The sequence below is a fragment of the Agelaius tricolor genome, unplaced genomic scaffold, assembly GCF_023055355.1.
Source record: "Agelaius tricolor isolate 1412-34295 unplaced genomic scaffold, bAgeTri1.0.p SCAF_4, whole genome shotgun sequence".
Classification (NCBI taxonomy): Eukaryota; Metazoa; Chordata; class Aves; order Passeriformes; family Icteridae; genus Agelaius; species Agelaius tricolor.
The window spans coordinates 12,239,219-12,260,315 of record NW_027269264.1 but is presented as its reverse complement, the minus strand read 5'-3'; the positions used below and the strand labels follow the sequence as shown (position 1 = coordinate 12,260,315).

Sequence of the window (21,097 nt, the reverse complement as noted above, 5' to 3'; positions counted from 1 at the left end):
TTGTTAGTTTTGTTATCTGATGTTCTTCTATTCATCAGATAACAAAACTAACAAACGTAACAAAGCTGTAAATATTTTGAGGCAAGTCAAACTTCAGTCAAAAGGCCTTCTTCAGTAGCAGCAGGTACATAATAGAACTCACTCAGTAAGTATAAACAGAACATTTAAAAATTCTCCAACAAGATGCCTTTGGATTTTCATTTTTTAAGTAAAGTGCAAAGGCAATACCTGAGCAATTACAAAATCCCCACACATAAAACTATGTGCTTGAATACAGTCAACATAGCCTGATGCCATGGAGGTTTATGGGGAGACCTTCTCTATCCACATTAGGACAAGATGACTGGAAACTAAATACCCCGATCTCAAAACACAAAATATCTTCACAGGTACATCAATCATCTTCTACTTGCTCAGTCACATGAATATTCAGAACATTTGCTCTATCATTATAATCAATTAAACCCTATTTTCAAAAGTGCCTTTAAAATCTTGAAGACCTCCTCATGGTTCCTTTATGATGACATGGAGCAGATATAACAGCTTATCAGTTGCACCAAGTACCAATTAGGCAAAAGGATGTCTCGTAATTGCAATGGCTCATGAACCTACTGTCCCTTTCTGCAGATAAGCCATCCAGTATAGTCCAACTAAATATCTCATTTGTTATGACTAATCTGAAAAAGAAGAGAGAACAAACTCCAGTCCTAAATGCAGGAAGAAACAAGCCAATGCACTATAAGCTTAATAATTTAAATTAAAAGTGCTCACCACTGCTGTATAAAGAGCAAGAAATTATTTGGACTAATATGATTTTCTGAGAAATTCCTTGACTTAAAATTAATAGATTTACACTAATGAGAAGTAACAGCTCCCAGCCCTTCTATAAGGTACTGAAAACTTCCAAAGAACTGTTTCCATGTCATTTCCTGTGTCTCTCTTCAGAAATGCTTTAAGAAAAGAAAAATAGGAACACTTGCATGAAAAAAGGATCTTTGCATCCAACAGCCTCATCTTCCCCCACTGATTAATCTTTCCTGAGGGCCCAAAACAGGAGCTGCCAATAGAAAAGGAAAGCATACAATCAACTTAACTGGGCACAAGACTGACTTATACCGCAAAATGAGAAAAAAAGGACCTGCTGTACAAATCCAAGAAATGTACATTTGATCTGCACAAAGATATGTATTGACTGGTCAAATCATCACAAATTAAAAACATATGGCCCAATACCTCAGAACATTTTACAGACTGCACAGCCAACAAGTAGGATATTGATGCTGATAAAGAAAATACACAGAAAATAGAGTTGCACAATGCTGGTACCAGAGACTTAAATAGTTCAAAGGCATACAAGATCACCACTAACCATTTTCCTACATAACAGAAAAGGAAGGACACTATCAAGAAGAGCAATTAAAGGCTCACAGGCATCCTATAGTGTCTCATTTTGACTGTTGATAAAAAAACATCAGAGAAGGAAGGAAGGAAAGAAGTTACAGAAAGATGTAGATCTGCAGCCCTCCTCCAACACCAAGAAGTCCAAATCTGATTGAGGAAAAAAGTCCATTAGCAAGCTGTTCAACTGTTTTTAAGTGGAATAACACAATGTCATGCTTTGGCCATCTCACCCACATACACAGATGACAGCCTTCACATTGCCGAGAAGAGGAACACACACTCCAACTTCCATTGCTCTTATTTTTTCATCTTATCACCTGACAGTACAAAACTTCTATATTTAAAAGCGAGGTACAGAGCAGTATTTTTAGGTATAAAGGCATATGCAGGAAAATGCAGTGCTTCTATGGCATTTGTTGCTGCCTACCTAAGCATCTTCAGAAACATGGTTTTCCATGCCAAAGGACATTTCTGTTTCACAGCAGCTATAATATGCATGTGAACTGCCATGCAACTGGAGCTCACACATGCAACTGTCTTTTCTTACCAGCCATTATTCTCTGGGCTTCGTATGGCTCCATATAGCCGGTGTTCTCCCCTTTTCCCATTCTGTTCAATTCACTTTTGGCATCAAACGGATCTGAGTAGTCATCAGCTATCATTACCTGAAAGACAGGAAGGAGCCTGTTACTAAAGTCTCCAGTGAGATGTACAAAGCAGAAGGCAATGACATCCTATCAGCAAATAAAAACACCTTCACTCGGCTGCATCCTATGCCATCTTCAAAGTACGGTCTTGGTTCAGAGGATAAATACGCAATTGCCGCAGATTAGTTACTAAATGGTACTGAAATACAAATGTGCGCCTATTTATACCAGAAACCTCATGAAGGCAGACTCCATGTCAAAAGGATTTCTGACTAGCACAAGATTAGAAAGAGCCAACCAGTCAGCAACTTCAATCCAGTGCAAATCTTATCAGAGAAGTCTGCTAATATTCAGGAAAAAAAAAAAATTCCTTCCCTTGCACATACTTCATCTCCTCTGCTTTTAAGGTTTACGAACTACAACTGAAAATAATCCTAGAAACTTTTAAAATAAATATTCTAAAGCTACTCTTTTCACTGCATTAATAAGAAGCCTTTTAATTTTAGGTCTTGAAAAAAACAAGACACAAAATAAACTTCTTGGCTAAAGTTACACCCCCAAAACCATCTGTGCCATTCTTTCGCTCAAAGGAACATTATTTTATTTATATTTTGTGAACTGAGACAAAAGATAGCAAAAAGAAATTATCTGTCAGAAGACATTTTCTTCTCCACTAGGAGACTAAAAAAATCTCAAGGTTTGAAAATCTCACATTTGACCTTATATTACTCTGCTTTCCTGACAACTGCAAAATCATTGTATGCTGTGTAGAACCTATCTATGGGTTTTTTATCAGTCAATTGAAGTCACAGGAATCATGCCTCCCTATAATTGAAGTGGTAGAGCTAATCTTTGTTTCTGGGATGTGACAAGCGGACTGGGGCAAAGGCAGAAATCCTCCTATGAGAAATACTGCAGAGCACAGAGATAGAATCTACAGGCAAAAGTCTGAAGCAAACAAAAGCAGGCAGAGGCAGGCTTCAACATCAGAATCCCTATGAAACCATAAGATTATTCAGATGGGAGAGAACCACAAGAGATCACCCCATCCAACTCATCACTCAAAGCAAGGCAAGCCTAAAGGGTTTTGCCCTGACTGCTTACTTTATTTGCAAGGGATTTTTCAACTGAGTTACTTCACATTTTTCAGACAAGCACTAGTAAGAGTTACAGCACAGTGCTATTCCAACAGTTTCAATATTTTCAACAAAGAACCAGGAGTACACTGCCAGCTGAGAGACTGAGGCTGCATCTGCTTCTGTCTCCTGCTGCCAGCATATCCCACCAGTCAGAGAAGAAAAACAGGACACACAAGTATTCACAGATCAAACACCTGCACGAGTGCCATGGAATAAATGAGCACTCTATTAGGAAAGACAGATCTCCTTTAAGATTAGGAAACAAAACATCTAACACACTTCAGAGTCATTACTCAGGCCCCGTAACACTGGCACATAGCAATTTTATACTACTTATTTTGCTTATTTTACTACCAAGACTGACGTTTTAATTATGGGTTTTTTTGTGTTTTTCTCCGCTCAGAGCTTAAAGTGACTGGAAGCTTTTTTTTTGACCAGAAATCACCAGACTGACATGGATCATCAAGAGAGGAAAACATAATTCTTTCTTTCACTTGGTGTCCAAAATTACTCCCTCATTATTTCTAAAAACAGTTAACACAAAGGGGAAAAGTCCCCTCCCCCCTGTCTGGCAACATATGCCCAAGGAGCAAATCAAGTGACAGCAGCTGCACACCCTTGAGACAAAGAGGACAACGTGTATCACGCAGTAATTTCTCCTAGTCACAAGGGCAGTTTTATTTCCAAAAGTGATGCAGCTGAAATGCCATCCATGTTGCCTTCTGCCCAAGCCTGTCAAGAGCTGCTAGGTGGTTTCATGTGCTCTGTGCTGCTCTCCTTTGCAAATGTTGACACATAGTACTTGCCAATCCTTTGCGCAACTGTACTAGAACACAAAACAGAAAGCAGACTTAGCACAGCTATTTGACATTTCTTCTTCTTCATTTGCCCAAAGTATACTAGGAGGAAAATTATACATAAAAGATGCTGTCAAACAAGACTCCCCCCCCACCTCCCCCCCCCCAAAAAAAAGCCACCCAAAAACTTCCAACCTAAACAACACCCTTTTACAGCAAATACCAAACCCACTTTTCAGCACTCAGGCAGAAAGAGCAACCTGCTTTACCATTCCTGGAACTGTATATCTTATTACAAGTAGATTTACAATGCTGAGCTGTCAGAGGACTCCCCAGCTGACTGTTACTGTTTCCATATATACTAAAATTCAGTAATTCTCAGCCTAGATGTAGCAGCTGGCCAGTGCCAGAATTTGATTTCTTCTATACTTGCTAACAGCTATAAATTCTCCACTTCTAGGAAATCTCAAGTATTTCTACTTCTTTCAAAAAAATCCTCAAATGAGTATGACTGCCGGTTTTATTATAACATACTTACTGTAAATGTCTGAACTGCTTTTGACAACCCTATTTCAGAGGATTATTTTTCCTGTTTTCAGAGATCTCAAGCAGAAAAAGAGTTCCTACTCTGCAAGTCTTTTTGCCATCTCCACATAAGCTACTTTTAGCTTAATGAGCTCACCTTCCAAGCCTCCATGCTTGGTAGACAAAGTATAGACAAAAACTTTTGATGAAATAGAAGGTTCTGAGTACATGAATTTTCTAGTTAAACAAAACACTTGCTTCATGACAGATGGTATTAATACACTCTTCTCATACCGCTTTCATGCTATCCTGAGAAAGAAAAAGCGTTCCAATGTTAAACAAATATCACAGGTACATGCCTTGCATATGCAGTGGGGGCTCTGCAGATCATTATCTTGATCACCTCCGTGCCACATGGAGAAGATCCACTGTGAGAACACCATGCTGTCACCTCTTCCCCACAGGCATGTAGGAGCAGGTCTTGCGACAACCAATGTGCTCCTGTGTTCACCAGAGCTCATTAGCTTTCCAGAAAGAGGCATTTTGTTTGTTTATATTTCTCCCAACAACCTTTCAACCTCTGCCCAGCAAACTGGTCTCAGTCAGGCATTTGTTTTCTACAGTCCAGAGGCCAAGGCGAGCACAGGAGATCTCACTGCCTGCATGCAGTGCCCCTTCCACAGCTTTGATTTAGTGCACTTCGAAGGCAAATGGCTAAACTTGTTTGACTGGTCTCCAAACTATCTTTCATATTACTGACTGACAAACACTGGACAGGAGGTAGAAGATAATGGACAGCATCCACCAATGCATGTCTACCAATGCATCCCTCCTAGAAGTCTCAGCTAATTAGATTATCCAGGATCTAATGCTGTACTTGCCACATCTACCCTGGACATAATCAGAGGAATGGCAACATGTTGAAATTTTCTATGCACAGCTAAAGACAGCATTCATACGCAGAGGATGACCTTTGGAGCAGGACATATTTAATTTGGCTCCGTGCTCTGCCAAATCCAGCCACCTTCCTCACAGGTCCAGTCTGTCAAAATGAAAACACAGCTATCAGGAATCCCCAGAAGGCAGTCATCCAGATTCCAAATTAATGTCAAAATCAGTTGCATTTGTCAGGGTTATTGTCAAAGACCTATGGCTTATCTCTTGAGAGAATGCCAGATCTACATTCTGAGTGTGGACTAGGAGCTCCCACAACTACTGATTCCTGCTCTATTCAAGCCTGTTCTATGACATCCCATATGATACTATTTTCTATTTTTGTATATATGTAGATGTAGTACTTCGAGGCATCAGTAATATCAAGCAAAAGAAACTTTAACACATAAATAGAAGTACAGTTATTGAAAGAAGTCAATAACCATTTAAAGAACACTCACAGGGGCTCTTCCTTGCAGGTTGCTAGTTAAAAATCAGAAGATAGAGAAAAAGAGTACAGCTCAGTTACCAGACAAGTTGACAAATTAAAAACCATAACTCTAGCTAAAAAGTTCATCAGCAGATACAAGATCAAAAGCCCAATAATCACTCCACCTCCCAGAAAATTACATATAAGCTGAGATTGCGGTTGGTTTATCCTTCTATTGTATATTAACTAAGTTGCAAGCTTCACTGTTGATGCATAGTCTTTGTTCTTCTACAGTCTTAAAAAAAGTCTGACAAATATTATCATATTAAACACAAGTTTAAATGAGTATTTGCATACAAAAGCATAATCTGCATATGCAGCCACAGGAAGAAACCAAAGAACACACCTAAGTGCATAATTTCACAGGTGTCTCTATCTGACTAAACCCAACATTTTCAAGGGAATGAAAAAGAAGGAAACAAATGAGAACTCACCACTCTGAAAAAATAGAAGTAATCTCTTTTTTTAATTGAACAGAAATGCAGAAGATCAAGCTATCTTTAAAACACCAACATCACCACAGAACTGTTAGCTATTTCCCTAATTTAGTGGCTATTGTGATTAAGGACACACTGTTCTAGAAGAATCCAAGAGAAATTATAATAAACAACATGTAGCAAAAAATCTAAAATACTTTTCCTGTCCACCAGGCCTTTGGGGAATTTATTAGGGGACATTTACTTTAAAGATTTCTTTTATTAAATAATATATATTATTATATTATCAGTATTAAATAATAGAATGGTTTGGGTTGGAATGGACCTTAAAGATTCTCTAGTTCCAAACTTCTTGCCATGGGCAGGCACATACTTAGATAACTGTATAATGGCAGACCATATATTCCTCTTTCAACTTCTGTGAGTTGCAATTGGGCCCACCAATATCACAGATACCAGCATGTATCTATCAGCAAAGATACAGAAGACAAGGGCACTTAAAAACTGTGAATATATCTCTGAAACACCACAGTTAACACATTTAACACAATGTAATGAAAATTCTTAAACCTCTCTGAGAATTTGTATTCACAAAAGACTAGTCCCTAGCTACAGTAGAAGTCACTCTAAATTATCACAGAATGGCCTGGGTTGGATAGGACCTTAAAGATCATCTTGTTCCAACCCCTCTGCTATGGACAGGGATGCCTTTAGATAGACCAGGCTGCTCAGAGCCCCATCCAACCTGGCCTTGTACACTTCCAGGGATGGGGCATCCACACTTTCTCTGGGCAACCTGGGCCTCACCACCTTCACAGTAAAGAACTTCTTCCTAAACTGTAATGTAAATCTACTTTCATTTCGAAGCCATTCTCCCTTGCTCTGTCACTATATGCCCTTGTAAAAAAGTCCCTCTCCAGATTTCTTGTAGGCTCCCTGCAGATAGTGGAAGGCTCCATTTAGGTGACCCCAAAGCCTTCTCTTCTCCCAGCTGAACTACCCCAGTTCCCTCAGCCTTTCCTCATACGAGAGGTACTCTATCCATCTAATCATCATGGTGGCCAACAGTGATTAACAATATTAAATGGGGACAGTTGTGTTGTTATTTTGTTTGGTTGGCGTTGTGTCGTACGGGTTGCGGATTTTTTGCAGGGGTATGTTTGGGGCTTTTTCACAACATGATATTTTTGACAAGTTCCAGATTTTTCTCTTTGACCCCAAGGAACCTCCAGGTCTCACATGCCAAACATGCCCTAAGCAGATGTTTCCTAAATAATTATATTTTCATGTAAAATTCAGGCAACTAGACATCTCTGGCTGTTGAAACCTGGACAAAGCTCAGCCTGCATACAGCAGGACTGTGAAGTTTGGTCTTGATTTATTTTCCATATTAATAAAGACTTCCACTTTTCTTCCATGAAGCACTGAATTCAAGAACCTGTTGGATAACCCTCCCTGTAGCCCAAGTACCACTTTTTATTAAAAATAAATTTCACAGCCTTGGAAAACATGCTAATAGAGTGATCTGTACATGGCCGGATTCCTGAAAGTATCAGGAAAAATAAATCAAGGGCATTTAATACCTTGCTACCAAGTCAGAAATTTAGGGTATGATTCTAGAGGACTACCCTACAGATAAAATGTATAAAGAGCCTTTCCTCCTAGTCCTAAATTTGGGTATTAAGAAAGACCAACACTAGCTCTGACCCCAGAAGGAATCACAGACCTCATTCATAGCGATGACTTCCAAAGAATGACAGATCTCATCTAAAAGGTAATTGAAACACAAATTAGGGAATGTGGTGCCTAAATTTCTCAGAGAGTTGTGAACTGATAGTGAGGTGCTGGGGAAAAGCCCCCAGTTTTTAATAACAGGATTTCAAGAGCTATTCTTCCACATACAAGGTTTGGTGCTCAGTGAAGGTGAATTGTTGTTCCATTTTTATAAGTCCACACACTCACAGGGACAGAACTGAACTGCTAATAAGTTGATACAAATAACAGCTCTTGCCTTCTTGCCCTCCATTTCTCTCCTCTATTCCCAGGCAGTAACTGAAGTCCCCTGCTATCCCATATGTGTCACTGCTTCACAAAGGGCAATGCAGACCACTCTTCACATGGCAGGCAATGCAGCACTTCCTGCTCAAAGTTTAAAAATGCATTTGTACCTTTCCCCTCAGAAAGAAACAAGTGCTTCCTTGACCCATCCATTAAGGTATTTTAAATCTGAAAATACAGCTTTGAGGATTTTTCAGTAGATCTAAGAGTTGTTGAAGGAAAGACAAGCAGAAAAATTAAGATATATTGTTCTTTTTAGAAAACACAGATTTTTAAAAAAAACTTAAAAAAATTGTACCCCTTTTATGTCATTAGGAGAATATATTTTGTAAAACAATTAAACAATTTTCCACACTTCCTGGACAATGCACAACTACTCCAAAACCACACCTTATGTCTGTTTCCTTGCAAATAGACTAACAGTAACATTTACAAAAACAACGGCCTACCCAGGAAGATCTGCACCACAGTCTTTTCCTATCTCTTGCTAGAATCCACATTATGCTGTTTCAACTGCTTAGTCTCATATCACTTCACTTCCAAACCATGCCTACCATACTGTTAGTTAAGGATACAACCACAATGACACAGGACAGCAAAGGAGTAAAAAGTCAAACCATATTGTTTGCCACCAGGCAGTGGTTAGCACAAGCAAGGACATATACAAAGGTGTTTAGAGACACAAACATATCTCTTACACCATTGTCAGTGAGCCTGGAGAGCAAAGAATCTTATAAAACTAGACATTTCTTCAGTGATCCAAGCGAATAAAATGGTAAACTAGCCACAAGATCAGATAGCAAACTACAAGATTACATGCAAACCTAATGTTTAAAAAGAGAAACACAGCTTCATCTTTTTCTTTTCTAGATCCGTTCTCCTCATTAATCAGGCTAAAATACTTACTTGAATTCCCATACAATTTTTGCTGTTCCCAATTTCTCATTTAGAGTTAGAATACCCTTTGAATCATAGTAAATTGCATAACCTTATTTAGCCTATAGAAGGTTTTACTGCCACATACACATTACAACAGTCTAATGCTAACAGTTGGTGTGCAAGTTTACATAAAGTTGGATATGTAAAATAATGTAGTACTTGTAGTGTATCCTCATCTGGACAGTTCTGAAGGAAAGTCTACAGGTAACATGTGTGCTATGAGGCAGTAGTAAGAAAGCTGCATTTATGGTGACCCCAGTGTTGTAGCAGAAGAGCAAGTCCATCCCCTTGTTCAAAGGCAGTATCTGAGGAACTTTCTTACAATGGAGTTGAGATGCTGACATGCAAAGACATACACATGATACATTCTTCCAGAAGTCTACCACTCCCTTCTTAAATTTCCACGTCATCCAACTCCTTCATACTCTTTCCTGATAGTCTCTCTCTGCTTGTATCTCTTTGTGCCCAGAAGTCTGACAATTTGGATAGCTTCCAAAGCCATGAGCGTTCCAAGCAGTGCATACAGTGCAGATGCCAGGCATACTCGTAACTGAACAGCCTACCACATCATTCCAAAAAAGTTCTGAAGCCAAGACTCCAAAGTCTCAGGCTGTATCTAAATATCCTCCTCTTCGCAAGACTGCTGTAGTCCCTTAATCATAAGACTGACATATGAGAAAAAATTGCATTTCTAGCTGCATTATAGCTGCCTGTAACAACATAGATACGCAGAAAAACTATAATGTCCTGCCTTTATGTATGGCCTTGCCTAAGCAGTTAATGCACAACCAGCAGCCATGACTATTTTTTTGCTTTCACTCAAAGACAGAGCCATATAACAATGGGAACCACATGTAGAGAGGAGGATTATTTCAGAACCAACCATATGGAGAGGCAGCTTGGAACTCTGCTGCAATGGATGAAACATGGGAATAAGACACTGAGTTACATTTGTAGTTTAGGATCTCTAGAAATAATATTCTCTGATACAAATAAACCCAACACTGTTTAGACATCTTTCAAGTGTTTTCTCAGTATTTCACCTTGAAATACCAGCTGCAAGATTCTTTTAAATGCACATGACTTATTCTCAGTTTAAAGATCAAATAAAATATAGACCTTCCATATACAAAAATAAGACAAGCATCTGCTCAAACCTAAAACAGTATTTTAATAATATAAAGATCTTAATAATGTTGTACAGAGTCTAATCACTTTTATGCAAGATGTCAGAAGTTCAAAAAGGGACACTACTTTGCTAGTCTACTGCAAAGGCATGTGTTTCTTATGCATAGTGTTTTCAGAACTTTGTACATCAAGTCAGCAGCTCTGCTGTCCTGAACAGTTGCCTGGTTGATTGCTGCTGCTGCACAACATTCACATGATCGACTTTTGCACTAGATCGACTCTGACTGTGCAGAATCAAGTTATTCTCTACTGCATCAGACACATCCTGTCTTGCCATTCAAAATTTTGTACTATTTGAAAGTAGCTGAGTGCTTGCCTGACAAAAATAGGTAGAATTGTTAGGCTGTAGGTTGAACTTTATTGGAACTACAAGGTTATGTTGTCTAAATTGAACAGAGATTATAGTACAGCCTGGAGCTAACAATACGTACATTAATAATAATTTAACTGGACAAAACTAGCATTTTAAATATTATTTAAAAAATAATAGATCACAGCTTATGGACTGCAACAACCATATTACAACAAGGGTGGCAGAACAAACTAAACATACAGCAAGCAATTGGTAACAAACCAGAAAACCAGAAGTAAGAAGACCCCAGACCCCAATGCTGCTGTTTGTCCAGACTGTCATGTGAGGGATAGGGAGTTTGGTTTGTAAGTGTATAATTGCCTAGGGATTTATTTGTTCAGAGTCCCTGTGTTGAGGCACTACCAGATAGCATAACTGACCTGTGCCAACAAACCTATCTAATAAAGAAGGGAGATTAATGTCAAAAATTTCTTTAACACCTGTGGAAATAGATCTTGCAACCTGCAGTGTCTTCTGAATTCAATATAAAGAATTGTTACATTGTTCTGTCTCCACTGAACAGAGATAGTGCAAAATGCTGCTCATTATGAAATAAATGTCTTTTAAAGGACAATGTGCTACAAACCCAGGCTTACATCTTAAGAACTTCCTGTGATGAAGTATGATGCAGCTGTTTTTGGGAAATATCCCAGGTTCTTCAGCTGCTAAACCTGGCAGAGAAATGGTTAGGTTCAAATACATAATAGGTGAAAACATATCTGAAGTATTCTTTCACACAGACACTTCCCCCTCAGTTATTATGTCATGGATTTACACACACAAAGTGTGTGTAAATCCAGATAGAAGACAGTAACTAAGAAAGATTTCAGTTTATTTCTTTTGATCTCCATTCACAAGTGGTTTGCCTAGTGAGCTGGTCTTAAACAAAGTCTTGTGTTTATGCTTACACAAATACAGGAGATGCCAGATTGATCCAGAATAAAACCACATGTTGTTTCAACTTGCCCAAACTCCCTCGCTTCTTTGTTGCAAGCAAATAACCTAAGCTCTCACAAGCCAGCACTAAAGATGGAAGCCAATCATTTCCTTATCCACCATACTGGAGGACCCGAACTGCTTCAGCCATTAATTGTAACACACCCTGCTCTCCCTTGTCTGAAGGGAAACTCCACAGTTTAAGTCCCCAAACCCACCTAATTGTATTACCTACATAATTAAAAAAAAAAAAAAAATCCACCCAACAATTTGAATTCAAAGACATCTGGAAATGATGACTCTCACTGCATCTGTTGTATTGGTTAGTCACCTCACTACTAAAAGGTGCATGGCAATTTGGGTTTGTCTGCTTCAGCTTTAATTGGTATTTCCACTGCTACATATCAAGACTTCCTGAATCCCAGATAGATTATATCTCTCTGGCTACTTTACCAGCCTTTGTCTAAAATCTTACATAATATAATCATGTCTGCCACCACTTTAAATCTCCATCCCCTTTACTCCCTGAATCAGCTAGTTTACAATTTTTCTTTTCCTCTGGGATTTTCAGCTAACCAATCTGCCACTCTCTGTACTTTGCCATTTGCCCTTTATAAGCAGCCACACCAAACAAGCACCTCCATGAATCCCCTTCCCATTCCAGTAACTCTTTCAAGTATGACACAAAACTGAGATTTTCATCCAGTTCTTTACTGATGACAAATCACAGAAGATATAAAATTGCTCACTGAATTTGCTGAAACCCCTGCTTCTCACTTCTCCATCAACACATAAAGGAAAACAGCATTCTATCCTTGTAAATGAATTCAGAAGAAAAAAAAACACCACCAAAACACTGAAACAGTGATGCTGGAATGAAACACAAACATTTAACAGGCATTACTGGATCATTAAACACTAACATACTTCTGTGAAGACAGAACTATATGGCCCTTAGTTATTTTTTTTATTCCTAAACTGTTTACTAGCTTATGCTATCTTACACACAGCATAAAAAAACCAGTTTTTAAAATGTTTTTAGCATGTCTGTGAATTCTTATGACCAGCAGACCTCTAGCTTTGGGGGGTTTTATTCCATCTTTACTGTCTTCTTATATCTTAGAGAAGTTTATTTTCAATTGCTTTGTTCGCTAATGAGCTACAGACACTCAGTTAACTAAATTCCCAATTTTTCTTCCTCAGTGAATCACAGGTGTAGAAGAGAAGCAGTTCCTTGCTGGCCCACTATGACCCCTACTTACCAAGTTCACCTGTCAAACTCTGCATTTTGGGGCTGTGAAATAAATGAGATTTCACATCCATTGCTGACACAACTAACACAATTGAACAAAAGGCAAGCTATGTTGAATAAAAATGCTGTTGCGGGCAGCCACAGTTGGCTTTTCTCAGATACATTCAGATTTCCCGCTTGTCACATATAGTTTTCTCTCTCAATAATTGGAAAAAAACCGCTAAATATGAGAATTTTTGCCTACAAGTTTCAGAACCTGCAACAAGGGCTTGGGATTAGCATACAGACTTATGACCATTACAAAGCAGCACGTTACCTAGCAACAAATACGTATTTCCTGATAAAAATTGCTTCAGTAGGGTCTAAAATTGAACAGAGATTTTAAAAAAAGAAAAAATACATTCGGCCCCAAGCACTTGTTTTTGCTGAAAGGCGTTCCCTAAAAGAGGATACCTAATATCAATGTAGGAAATTTAGAGAAGACTGAATAGATTCTAACATATAGTGGAAAACATAGTGAGATGCTAGCCTTTAATCAATCACTTCCACAAAAAACGTTGCTTCCAGTCAGAACACCAACTAAGACAACAGAATAAATCCTAGATTTTTCACCCTATATCATCACCATCACAAGCAGATTTCTTTGGAATTCCACCTGGACAGATATAATTTATCAAGTTGTCATGGAAGTGTGGCAATGCAATCATGTTACATATTTAAACATGTATACAGAGATCATTTAGACTGATAACATTCAGAACATACCTGAAATTCCTGTGATGTCACTATTATCCTGGAGTTGAAAATGCCAATTAACAAAATAGAGAAACATTTATTTCCAATACATGACAGAAACTGAACTATACTCCCAAGACCAACACAGGCAGGAGGATGTGCTGTTCTTAAAAAACAATTAATGCTATGCCCTCTCTAACTTGAGTTCCCAAGGCCAGTACTTTCCAGTGTTGTGTCTAGAATGTTTTGTTAAAATTTGAAGAGAATGACCAATAAAAGACAGGATAACGTTTGCAACTGGGCAAGTAGCTATGGAATTTGCTTCAGCTACAAACCAGTTGGAAACACAGCTATCATGGAAGTTGCCCTGCCATTGTAACACAGGACTTTGAACCACCTTTAACACTGAACTAGGAGGTAAGAAGTTTATAAATAAGCAAATGACAAATCCTCTCCATAAAACCAGTTTATTTTTTATATATGACTGTCCAATACCACACGCAGTGGCGCTGAGGCCTCAGCTTGGGGTCACAAGCACAAGGCTTTTCAAGGGCCTTTAGCACTCCCCAAGCATCCCCCTAACGATTCATATCTTGTTCTGCAGGGTCACAACAAGAGCCTTGGTACCCATCATGAGGCTGGCAGTGAACTGCGCCTCAAAGGAGGGCCAGACACACCTGGGAACGTGTCCCATCACAAGGAAAGCGAGCTTGAAGCCATAAGGACAAGGCACCATCACTTCACGTGCTATCCCTGCACATGCTCCGCATGACCTAAAGCATTAAAGAGGGCCAGGCCACCCAATGAAGGATGGCTGAGAACAGAGACAACTCCAGATGGACAGAAGCTAGTCCCCTCGCCAAAAGTCCTTCCAGGGCCTGACGTAGCTCCAGCCCTACCACCTAGCCTACAGGGGCAGGAACAGGAGCACAACACTTACTTTATCTTTCATGGCAGAGGGGGCAGCAACCGTCGGCTGCTTGGAGCCCTTGTTGAGCTTCTTGCCCGCGCCGTCGCCGCCTCCGCCGCCGCTCTCCACCTTGATCAGCCGGTGCTTGGGGGAGATGTACTTCACGTCGGGTGGCGTCGCCGGGCGGCGCTCGCTGTGGCTGCGGAAGAGGTGCGGGGACCCGGTGGTGGGAGGCGTGGCGCAGCACGACGATGAGGAGGAGGAGGAGGAAGCCTTGAGGGCTCCCTCGCCCAGGTCCTCGGGCGCCGAGTAGTCCGGGCGGCACATGGCGCGCAGCTTGCGCAGGGACGAGCCGGGCCCGCTGTAGGGGTCCTCGAAGTCGCGGTCCTTCTGGGCGCGGTAGGCGCGGAGCAGGTCGCTGGTGTCGTCGCGCGGACGGCGGCGCGAAAAGCCGGGCGAGGTGTGGTGGTGGTGGAGGTGGAGGTGCGGCAGCCCCTCGGGGCGGGGCGCGCTGCCGGCACCGTTGCGCTTCTCCCGGTAGTCGGGCCGCGGGGGCTGCGGAGGGCTCTTGGTCTTGCTATTGCCCAGGCTGAAGTACTTATTCAGCCATTTGGCCATCGTCTCTCCCGGTCGCGGCCTCAGCACCGCTGCGCGCTGCCCCCGGCGCCCCGCGCCCTAGCCCCGCTCGCCGCCCGCATGGAGGAGCGGGTCGGCGGGGCGGGCCGGGCGCCCCGCTCCGCGCACTCCCCGCTCTCCCGCTGCCAGCGGCTGGAAGGGCCCCGCCGAGCCCTCCGGCTTCCCGGCGGGAGGGAGCCGCTCCCGGCCCGAGCCAGGCACTCGCCGTAGCTCCGCGCCCGCCCCCGCGGCTCCGGGTCTACCGCGACCTCAACCCCGCTGCTCCGCGCTGGCAGCGCAGCCCAGCCTGACCTCAGCACGCACCGGAGAGGCGGGGGACGCATCTGCATGCGGGGCCCGCCCACCGCCGCGGCCGGGCGGGGCCGCGCCAGGTGCCGGCGGGGCGGTGCCGATGGGCCGACCCTGCGCGGGCCGGTGTCGGGGTCGGCGCCGCCGCCGGTGCCGCCTCCGGTGCCGCCTCCGGTGCCGCCTTAGCCTCCCTTCGCGTTCTGGCGCGACGGGATCCGCCGGGGCTTCTCCGCTGCGCCCTCTAACGGGCGGGGGAGGGGAGCTGCCGCCGTGAGGAAGACAGAGGTGCCTTCCCGTTCCTTTCCTAGGTGCCTCCGCCTGCCGTCTGGAGGGGCCGTGGGACCTGCAGCCAACACCTACACAGTTTGAACTCTGAATTCCCTAGTACTGCTACCTGTGTGTGCCCCTTCCCCTCCGTGGTGGGGTAGGAGGGTTCCAGCTGGCGCCTAAAAATGAACCAAGCCCTGGTTTTGGCCAGGGCTGAGCCTAAACAAACAGGATGTTGCATATTTCTTGGTAGGTACTTTTCCCATGTGTGTTCCTAGGTAAGGGATACAGTAAATCAAATGCAGAGATGATACTTGTGCGAATCGTGCTGCTCAGCTTGTGTGTTGCCAGAAGGATTTGTCAGCTGGGCCACCACAGTCGCAGCCACTTAGTATTGCTCTTTTAATCTTTCTCCATCTGCCCAAAGGTAAACATATACTACAGCAGGTTTTCCCAAGCTCTGTCTGCCCAGCTGTGATAGTCTCGCTATATCTTTAGTCCTCGTCCTAGTGCTGATTTGGTCTGGTTTTAGGGAATGCTGCAGGCATTGAATGGATGTTCAAGTGGGGATAGGAATACCTGCAGGCTGATCTCACCAGGCCTAACTCTGGCCTCTGCCACAATGAAAAAGTTAAGCAAACAGAAGAACTACTCAGATGATAGCTTGGCCTGTGGTGCTTCAATTGTGCATTATGATCAGTGACAGGAGAGATTTGTTGCAGTTTTGTTCTGTCTACACTGCATAGTGGAATGCAGTTTCAAATGAAGAGATAGAGAATGCCTCACAATTGCATTTTTAAAAATCTTCTGCAAATCAGAATTCAGATCTATCAATAAAAGAAATAAAAAAGTTTTTAATTCCCCCAATGCAAATCTGTGACAGAGTTTTCCAGAGCTATACTTTCATCTGAAGCATCGTTTCCCCATTGCTTTATCAAGTCCATCAATGCAGAGAGATTACCAAGAAGGGGAACCCTTTTCATATAGTTCAAAAATTTGCACAACAGCATTGCTGTTTCATTAGGAGCTGTGGACATATTCCTAATATGATGTGCTGGTTTTGGCTCAGGTACAGTTAATTTTCTTCACAATAGCTATTACAGGGCTATTTGTGCTGAAAACAGCATTATTTATACAGGGTGGTTTTGGTTACTGATGAGCAGTGCTTACACAGAGCCAAGGCCTTGTTTTCTCACAACACCCCAGCAGCAAGCAAACTGGGGGTGCACAAAAGCTTGGGATGGCACAACCCAGGACAGCTGACTTCAACCAACCATATGATTGCATATCATATGGCATCACACTCAGCATATAAAACTGGGGAGAGAAGAAGGAAGGGGGGGATGTTCAGAGTGTTAACATCTGTCTTCCCTAACATGCTTTCTGCACAGAAGGGTGGCTGAAAATTAGACTTGAGATGCAAACCTGTTTTGAAGATAAGAAAGGCAATGTCATGCACAGTTTGGAGAGGGGTGTGAAGATGTCAGGCACAGTCATGTTTTGCACTGTTGTTTTTAATTATTTGGGACTTGCAGCTCTTTTAACCTTTTTATAATCAGAATAGTGGAGGGAGGGGAAGAGGAAATCTTTATCTACTTGTTACTACAAGTCATCTTTGTATTGCCCCGTTGCATTTTGGCAAACACCTGTCTAGCTCCCTGTTGGCATTATTGAAGCCCAATGTCAGACACATACCTGCAATGTATTTGCACACCCACAGCCAGTCATGAATTATGAGGGCAAAATGGACTCAGCTATATTCATGAGTTAATTCTCTTTATGAAATAAAGATGGACTAGATTTACATATGAAGTTTTTATCTGGTTTTATGTACCCTTTTAACCTTGCTCTTGGCTACACATTTCTGTGTAAGAAGCCTCATTCTCTCTGAGTTTGGGCACTATCCTTGCAGTTTGCTCAACATAGGCATATCTGTATGTTTTAGTGAGCACCTGAGAACAAACCTCCTCCCCTGTAAGCACAGGCTTCAATTGTAATTCCTTCCTGCAATATTTTCATCAGGTTGTGTGGAAAGGAGGGTTGCATGCTCCCTTTACTGTCATTAGCAAATTTTTCTTTTTACATCCTTAGTGTTAGTCTCCTGTCTCTGCTCAGCATATTCATCCTATCTGACTACAGAGATTTTTTTTCTCAGAGCAACTTCTCAGCCTGAGCCTGAGCAGTGAGTGTCCTGTTTCTTGACTGGCTAGGACCTCGGTCTCTCAGGGGGTTGCAAGGCTCCCAGTCGCTGCTGATTCAGGAATGCTATATTTTAGGCCCCTTGTATGAGAGCGATTTTTTTCCCTGAGGCAAGATGAGTCTCAATTTCTTTAAAACTCAAAGGATCTCATTACCCAGAAGTCTAGCAGACCCCTAATTCCTGTTCTGCCAGTCAGGGGAGGGGCAAGAAAGCCCCGGCAGTGCTCCAAACTCAGCCTGATAGTGTCCCTTGTGGCTCAGTGAGGAACGACGTTCTCTTCCCAGCATTTACAGGCACCTTGTGAAGGGACAAGCGAGCAAAAGCACATCGATGAAGGGAAGCTTCTCTAATACTTCAGAATTTGTCTAAAGTTGCCACTCAGAAGTGTGAGAGGATAGGAACTATGGGTATACAGGATAACCCTAGGAACACGCAAACCTGGATAAATACCTACGAATTAATAATATGAATACCTACAGAATAATCTGTAAAACCAGCGTAGCAGAGAAGTAAAATCAAGAATTCCATTGTCTCTCTAATCTCAGAGATTATTCCAATACAAATCTGCAAGGCCCACAATATTTTTGCATGTGCACAAGATGCTTTCCAATCTCAGTCTGCTCATGCAGGGTACACCTACACCTGCAGGACTCCTAGTCCCTGCTCTGAGTCATTTTCACACGTATTTTTGAAGGAAACAGGCTTTGTCTTTTTTTGTCTAGAACTTTGACCACATTTTTAAGTTCTGCTTGGCAGGTTTCCAGCATATTTTTTTTTGCCAAACATTAGGAGGAAGGGGTGATTATGAAAGTGAACTTTTTCTGTGAAATAACAAATCCTAAAATGTTATTATCTGAATAGAAAATCTACTTCTTCTCAGATCTGCATTTCTTGAAGCATAAATAATTCACCCTAACCCTAACCCTAATCCTAACCCTAACCCTAACCCTAACCCTAACCCTCTTTCAACTTAGGGAATTAGTAAAAAAGAGGCTCTTACCTTTTGATACAGGCATATCCTTGCACACAAGTCACTAATTTGTGCTAATGTTCACACTCATAATCATATTAATTTAATTAAATAATGAAGTTAAGTACCATCTAATCTGGAATTTATAAGGTCCTGTTTCCTCTCACACTCCTGATTTCCATGTATAATAGGAGTTGCAGTACATGCAGTGCATTTTAAATTAGGATAAAGAAGAAAAAGTAGCAAGTAACATGCAGAGCAAAATATTTTCTGTATTAATAAACACTCAAGCAGTGCTGCAAAGTCTAACTTTACAGTTATCTTAGAAGAAAATAAGTCCAAAATTTTTAGTATTGATCAATCTTTCACACTGAGATATCCACAAGAAACATAGAAAGCAGATAATTCATGTTGTTAATATGGCTTTTGGCTATGCAAAAAAAAAAAAAAAAAATCAAATGCACTATGTTAAGCCATCACAAAACAGAGAAATGTTCTCTTTTTTGAGGCACTTCTTTCCAGGTCACTAGTGTCAGATAGTTCAGAAAGGGTATGTAGCATCCATAACACATTCGGATTCCTCCTATTTGTGTATGTTGCATCACAAAAATCATACCCAGGTAATGATTAGAGATCAATTTGTTGTCCACGGTCCATGAGAATGCTGAATGTTTTCCTTCTTGTTCATATGTATGACTAAAAATAGGATTATTAGGAAGGTCTGATTTTTCTACTTTCCAGGGTGACATCTTCCTGCAATTAGTTTATTCCCAAGTAAGGAGAAATTCTTATACTGTGAGCATGTGTTAGTTATTTAAGTCCAACCAATTTGTCCCATATTCTCATGATGCAGGGAAAAAAACCTAACCAGACACTCCTCTTGAATTCTACTTTTGTGATGATTGCTTTGCCTCCAAGAACCAGTTCACATCAATCATCTTTAGTTTTCTTAAACCACATGGGCTGTTCAAAATCAGATTTTGAAGGGTTTTGTCACCTACAGATATCCTGCAGAATTTGCAAAAGCAGATTCATAAAGCCAGCTGGATTCCATTTGTCATTTTCTTGCATTTTTCGGTGCCCCTCTGGAAAGCTCTGACTCAAGTGACCATTATGATCTGGATCATAGATTGGCTTTGAGCACCAGTAGTGCATAGCCATTGGAATGATGTACTTCAATCCCAGGTACTCTTCAGTAGCTAGGCAAATGACAATGGCAAATTCTGGCAAAGATGCAGCTGTAACAGCACAGTGTTCTCCACTGATTGCAGATTTTGTCTAGGACCTTGAATTAGCTTGAACTCAAGCAGATAAATGGTGCAAGGAGTCATTTTGGTGCAAGCAATTTTCCTTGCTCTGTTTTGCTTTTGGGGTTTTTTTGGTTTTTTTTTTTTTCCCTGCGGTTACACATTGCAATGTGCAATTATCTCAGTATTCTGACCTTCCTGCTCTGAGTTCCAGTGCAACACAGAACCTTGGGGTAGTAACAGGGCCTCCCGCACAGTGAAGAGAAGTTGAGGACTGGTACAGAGTGGTAATGTGATCTCCATTGTCAGAAATTGAGACCTCAAATAGAGAGGGCCCTGAATACCCAGATTTAGACTGGCCCAGCTTTCAGCAAGACAGTGGTCCAGAGATATCTGGAAGTTCCATTCAAACTAAAATGAAGCTGTTCTCCTACCCATATTCTTTCCAGTTCTTGTGTTCCTGTGCTGCATAAGGCAAGATACAGACCAAAAGCCCTCACTGGCACAACAGGACAATTTTCCATATGAATATGCCTGATTTCTACCCCACTGAGATGCCATTATTCAACCTTAAATTGAAAATGGTTGTCCTATAATTCCACTTACAACTGTAAGGACAAGCAGATTCCTTTGGAGAACCTCAGGTAATGATGGCACTAGATTGTAATTACAGTTAAATATCTCTTTTAAAAACATCATTTTATGATCAGCATAGTATAGAATTTTATGATCATGGTAGCACAGGATTTT

At 41.5% G+C, this 21,097-nt stretch overlaps 1 protein-coding gene across 2 annotated transcripts in view; it reads right to left on the bottom strand.

Annotated features, from left to right (window-relative positions):
- Nucleotides 1–15,801, bottom strand: part of SHB (SH2 domain containing adaptor protein B) — a 61,767-nt gene extending 45,966 nt beyond the window's left edge. Inside the window, exons 1-2 of one of the 2 annotated variants that reach the window (XR_011678842.1) lie at nucleotides 14,770–15,411; nucleotides 1,949–2,066 (exon numbers count right to left, since the gene is read on the bottom strand). Coding sequence is in view for 1 of the 2 variants with exons in the window: in XM_071424598.1 (XP_071280699.1) it covers nucleotides 1,949–2,066; nucleotides 14,770–15,357 (706 nt within the window). In the remaining variant the exon portion in view is untranslated. Of the gene's footprint in view, nucleotides 1–1,948; nucleotides 2,067–14,769 lie in introns of both variants that reach the window. The other variant, XM_071424598.1, reaches the window with a different exon arrangement.
- Between the last annotated feature and the right edge of the window lie 5,296 nt (nucleotides 15,802–21,097).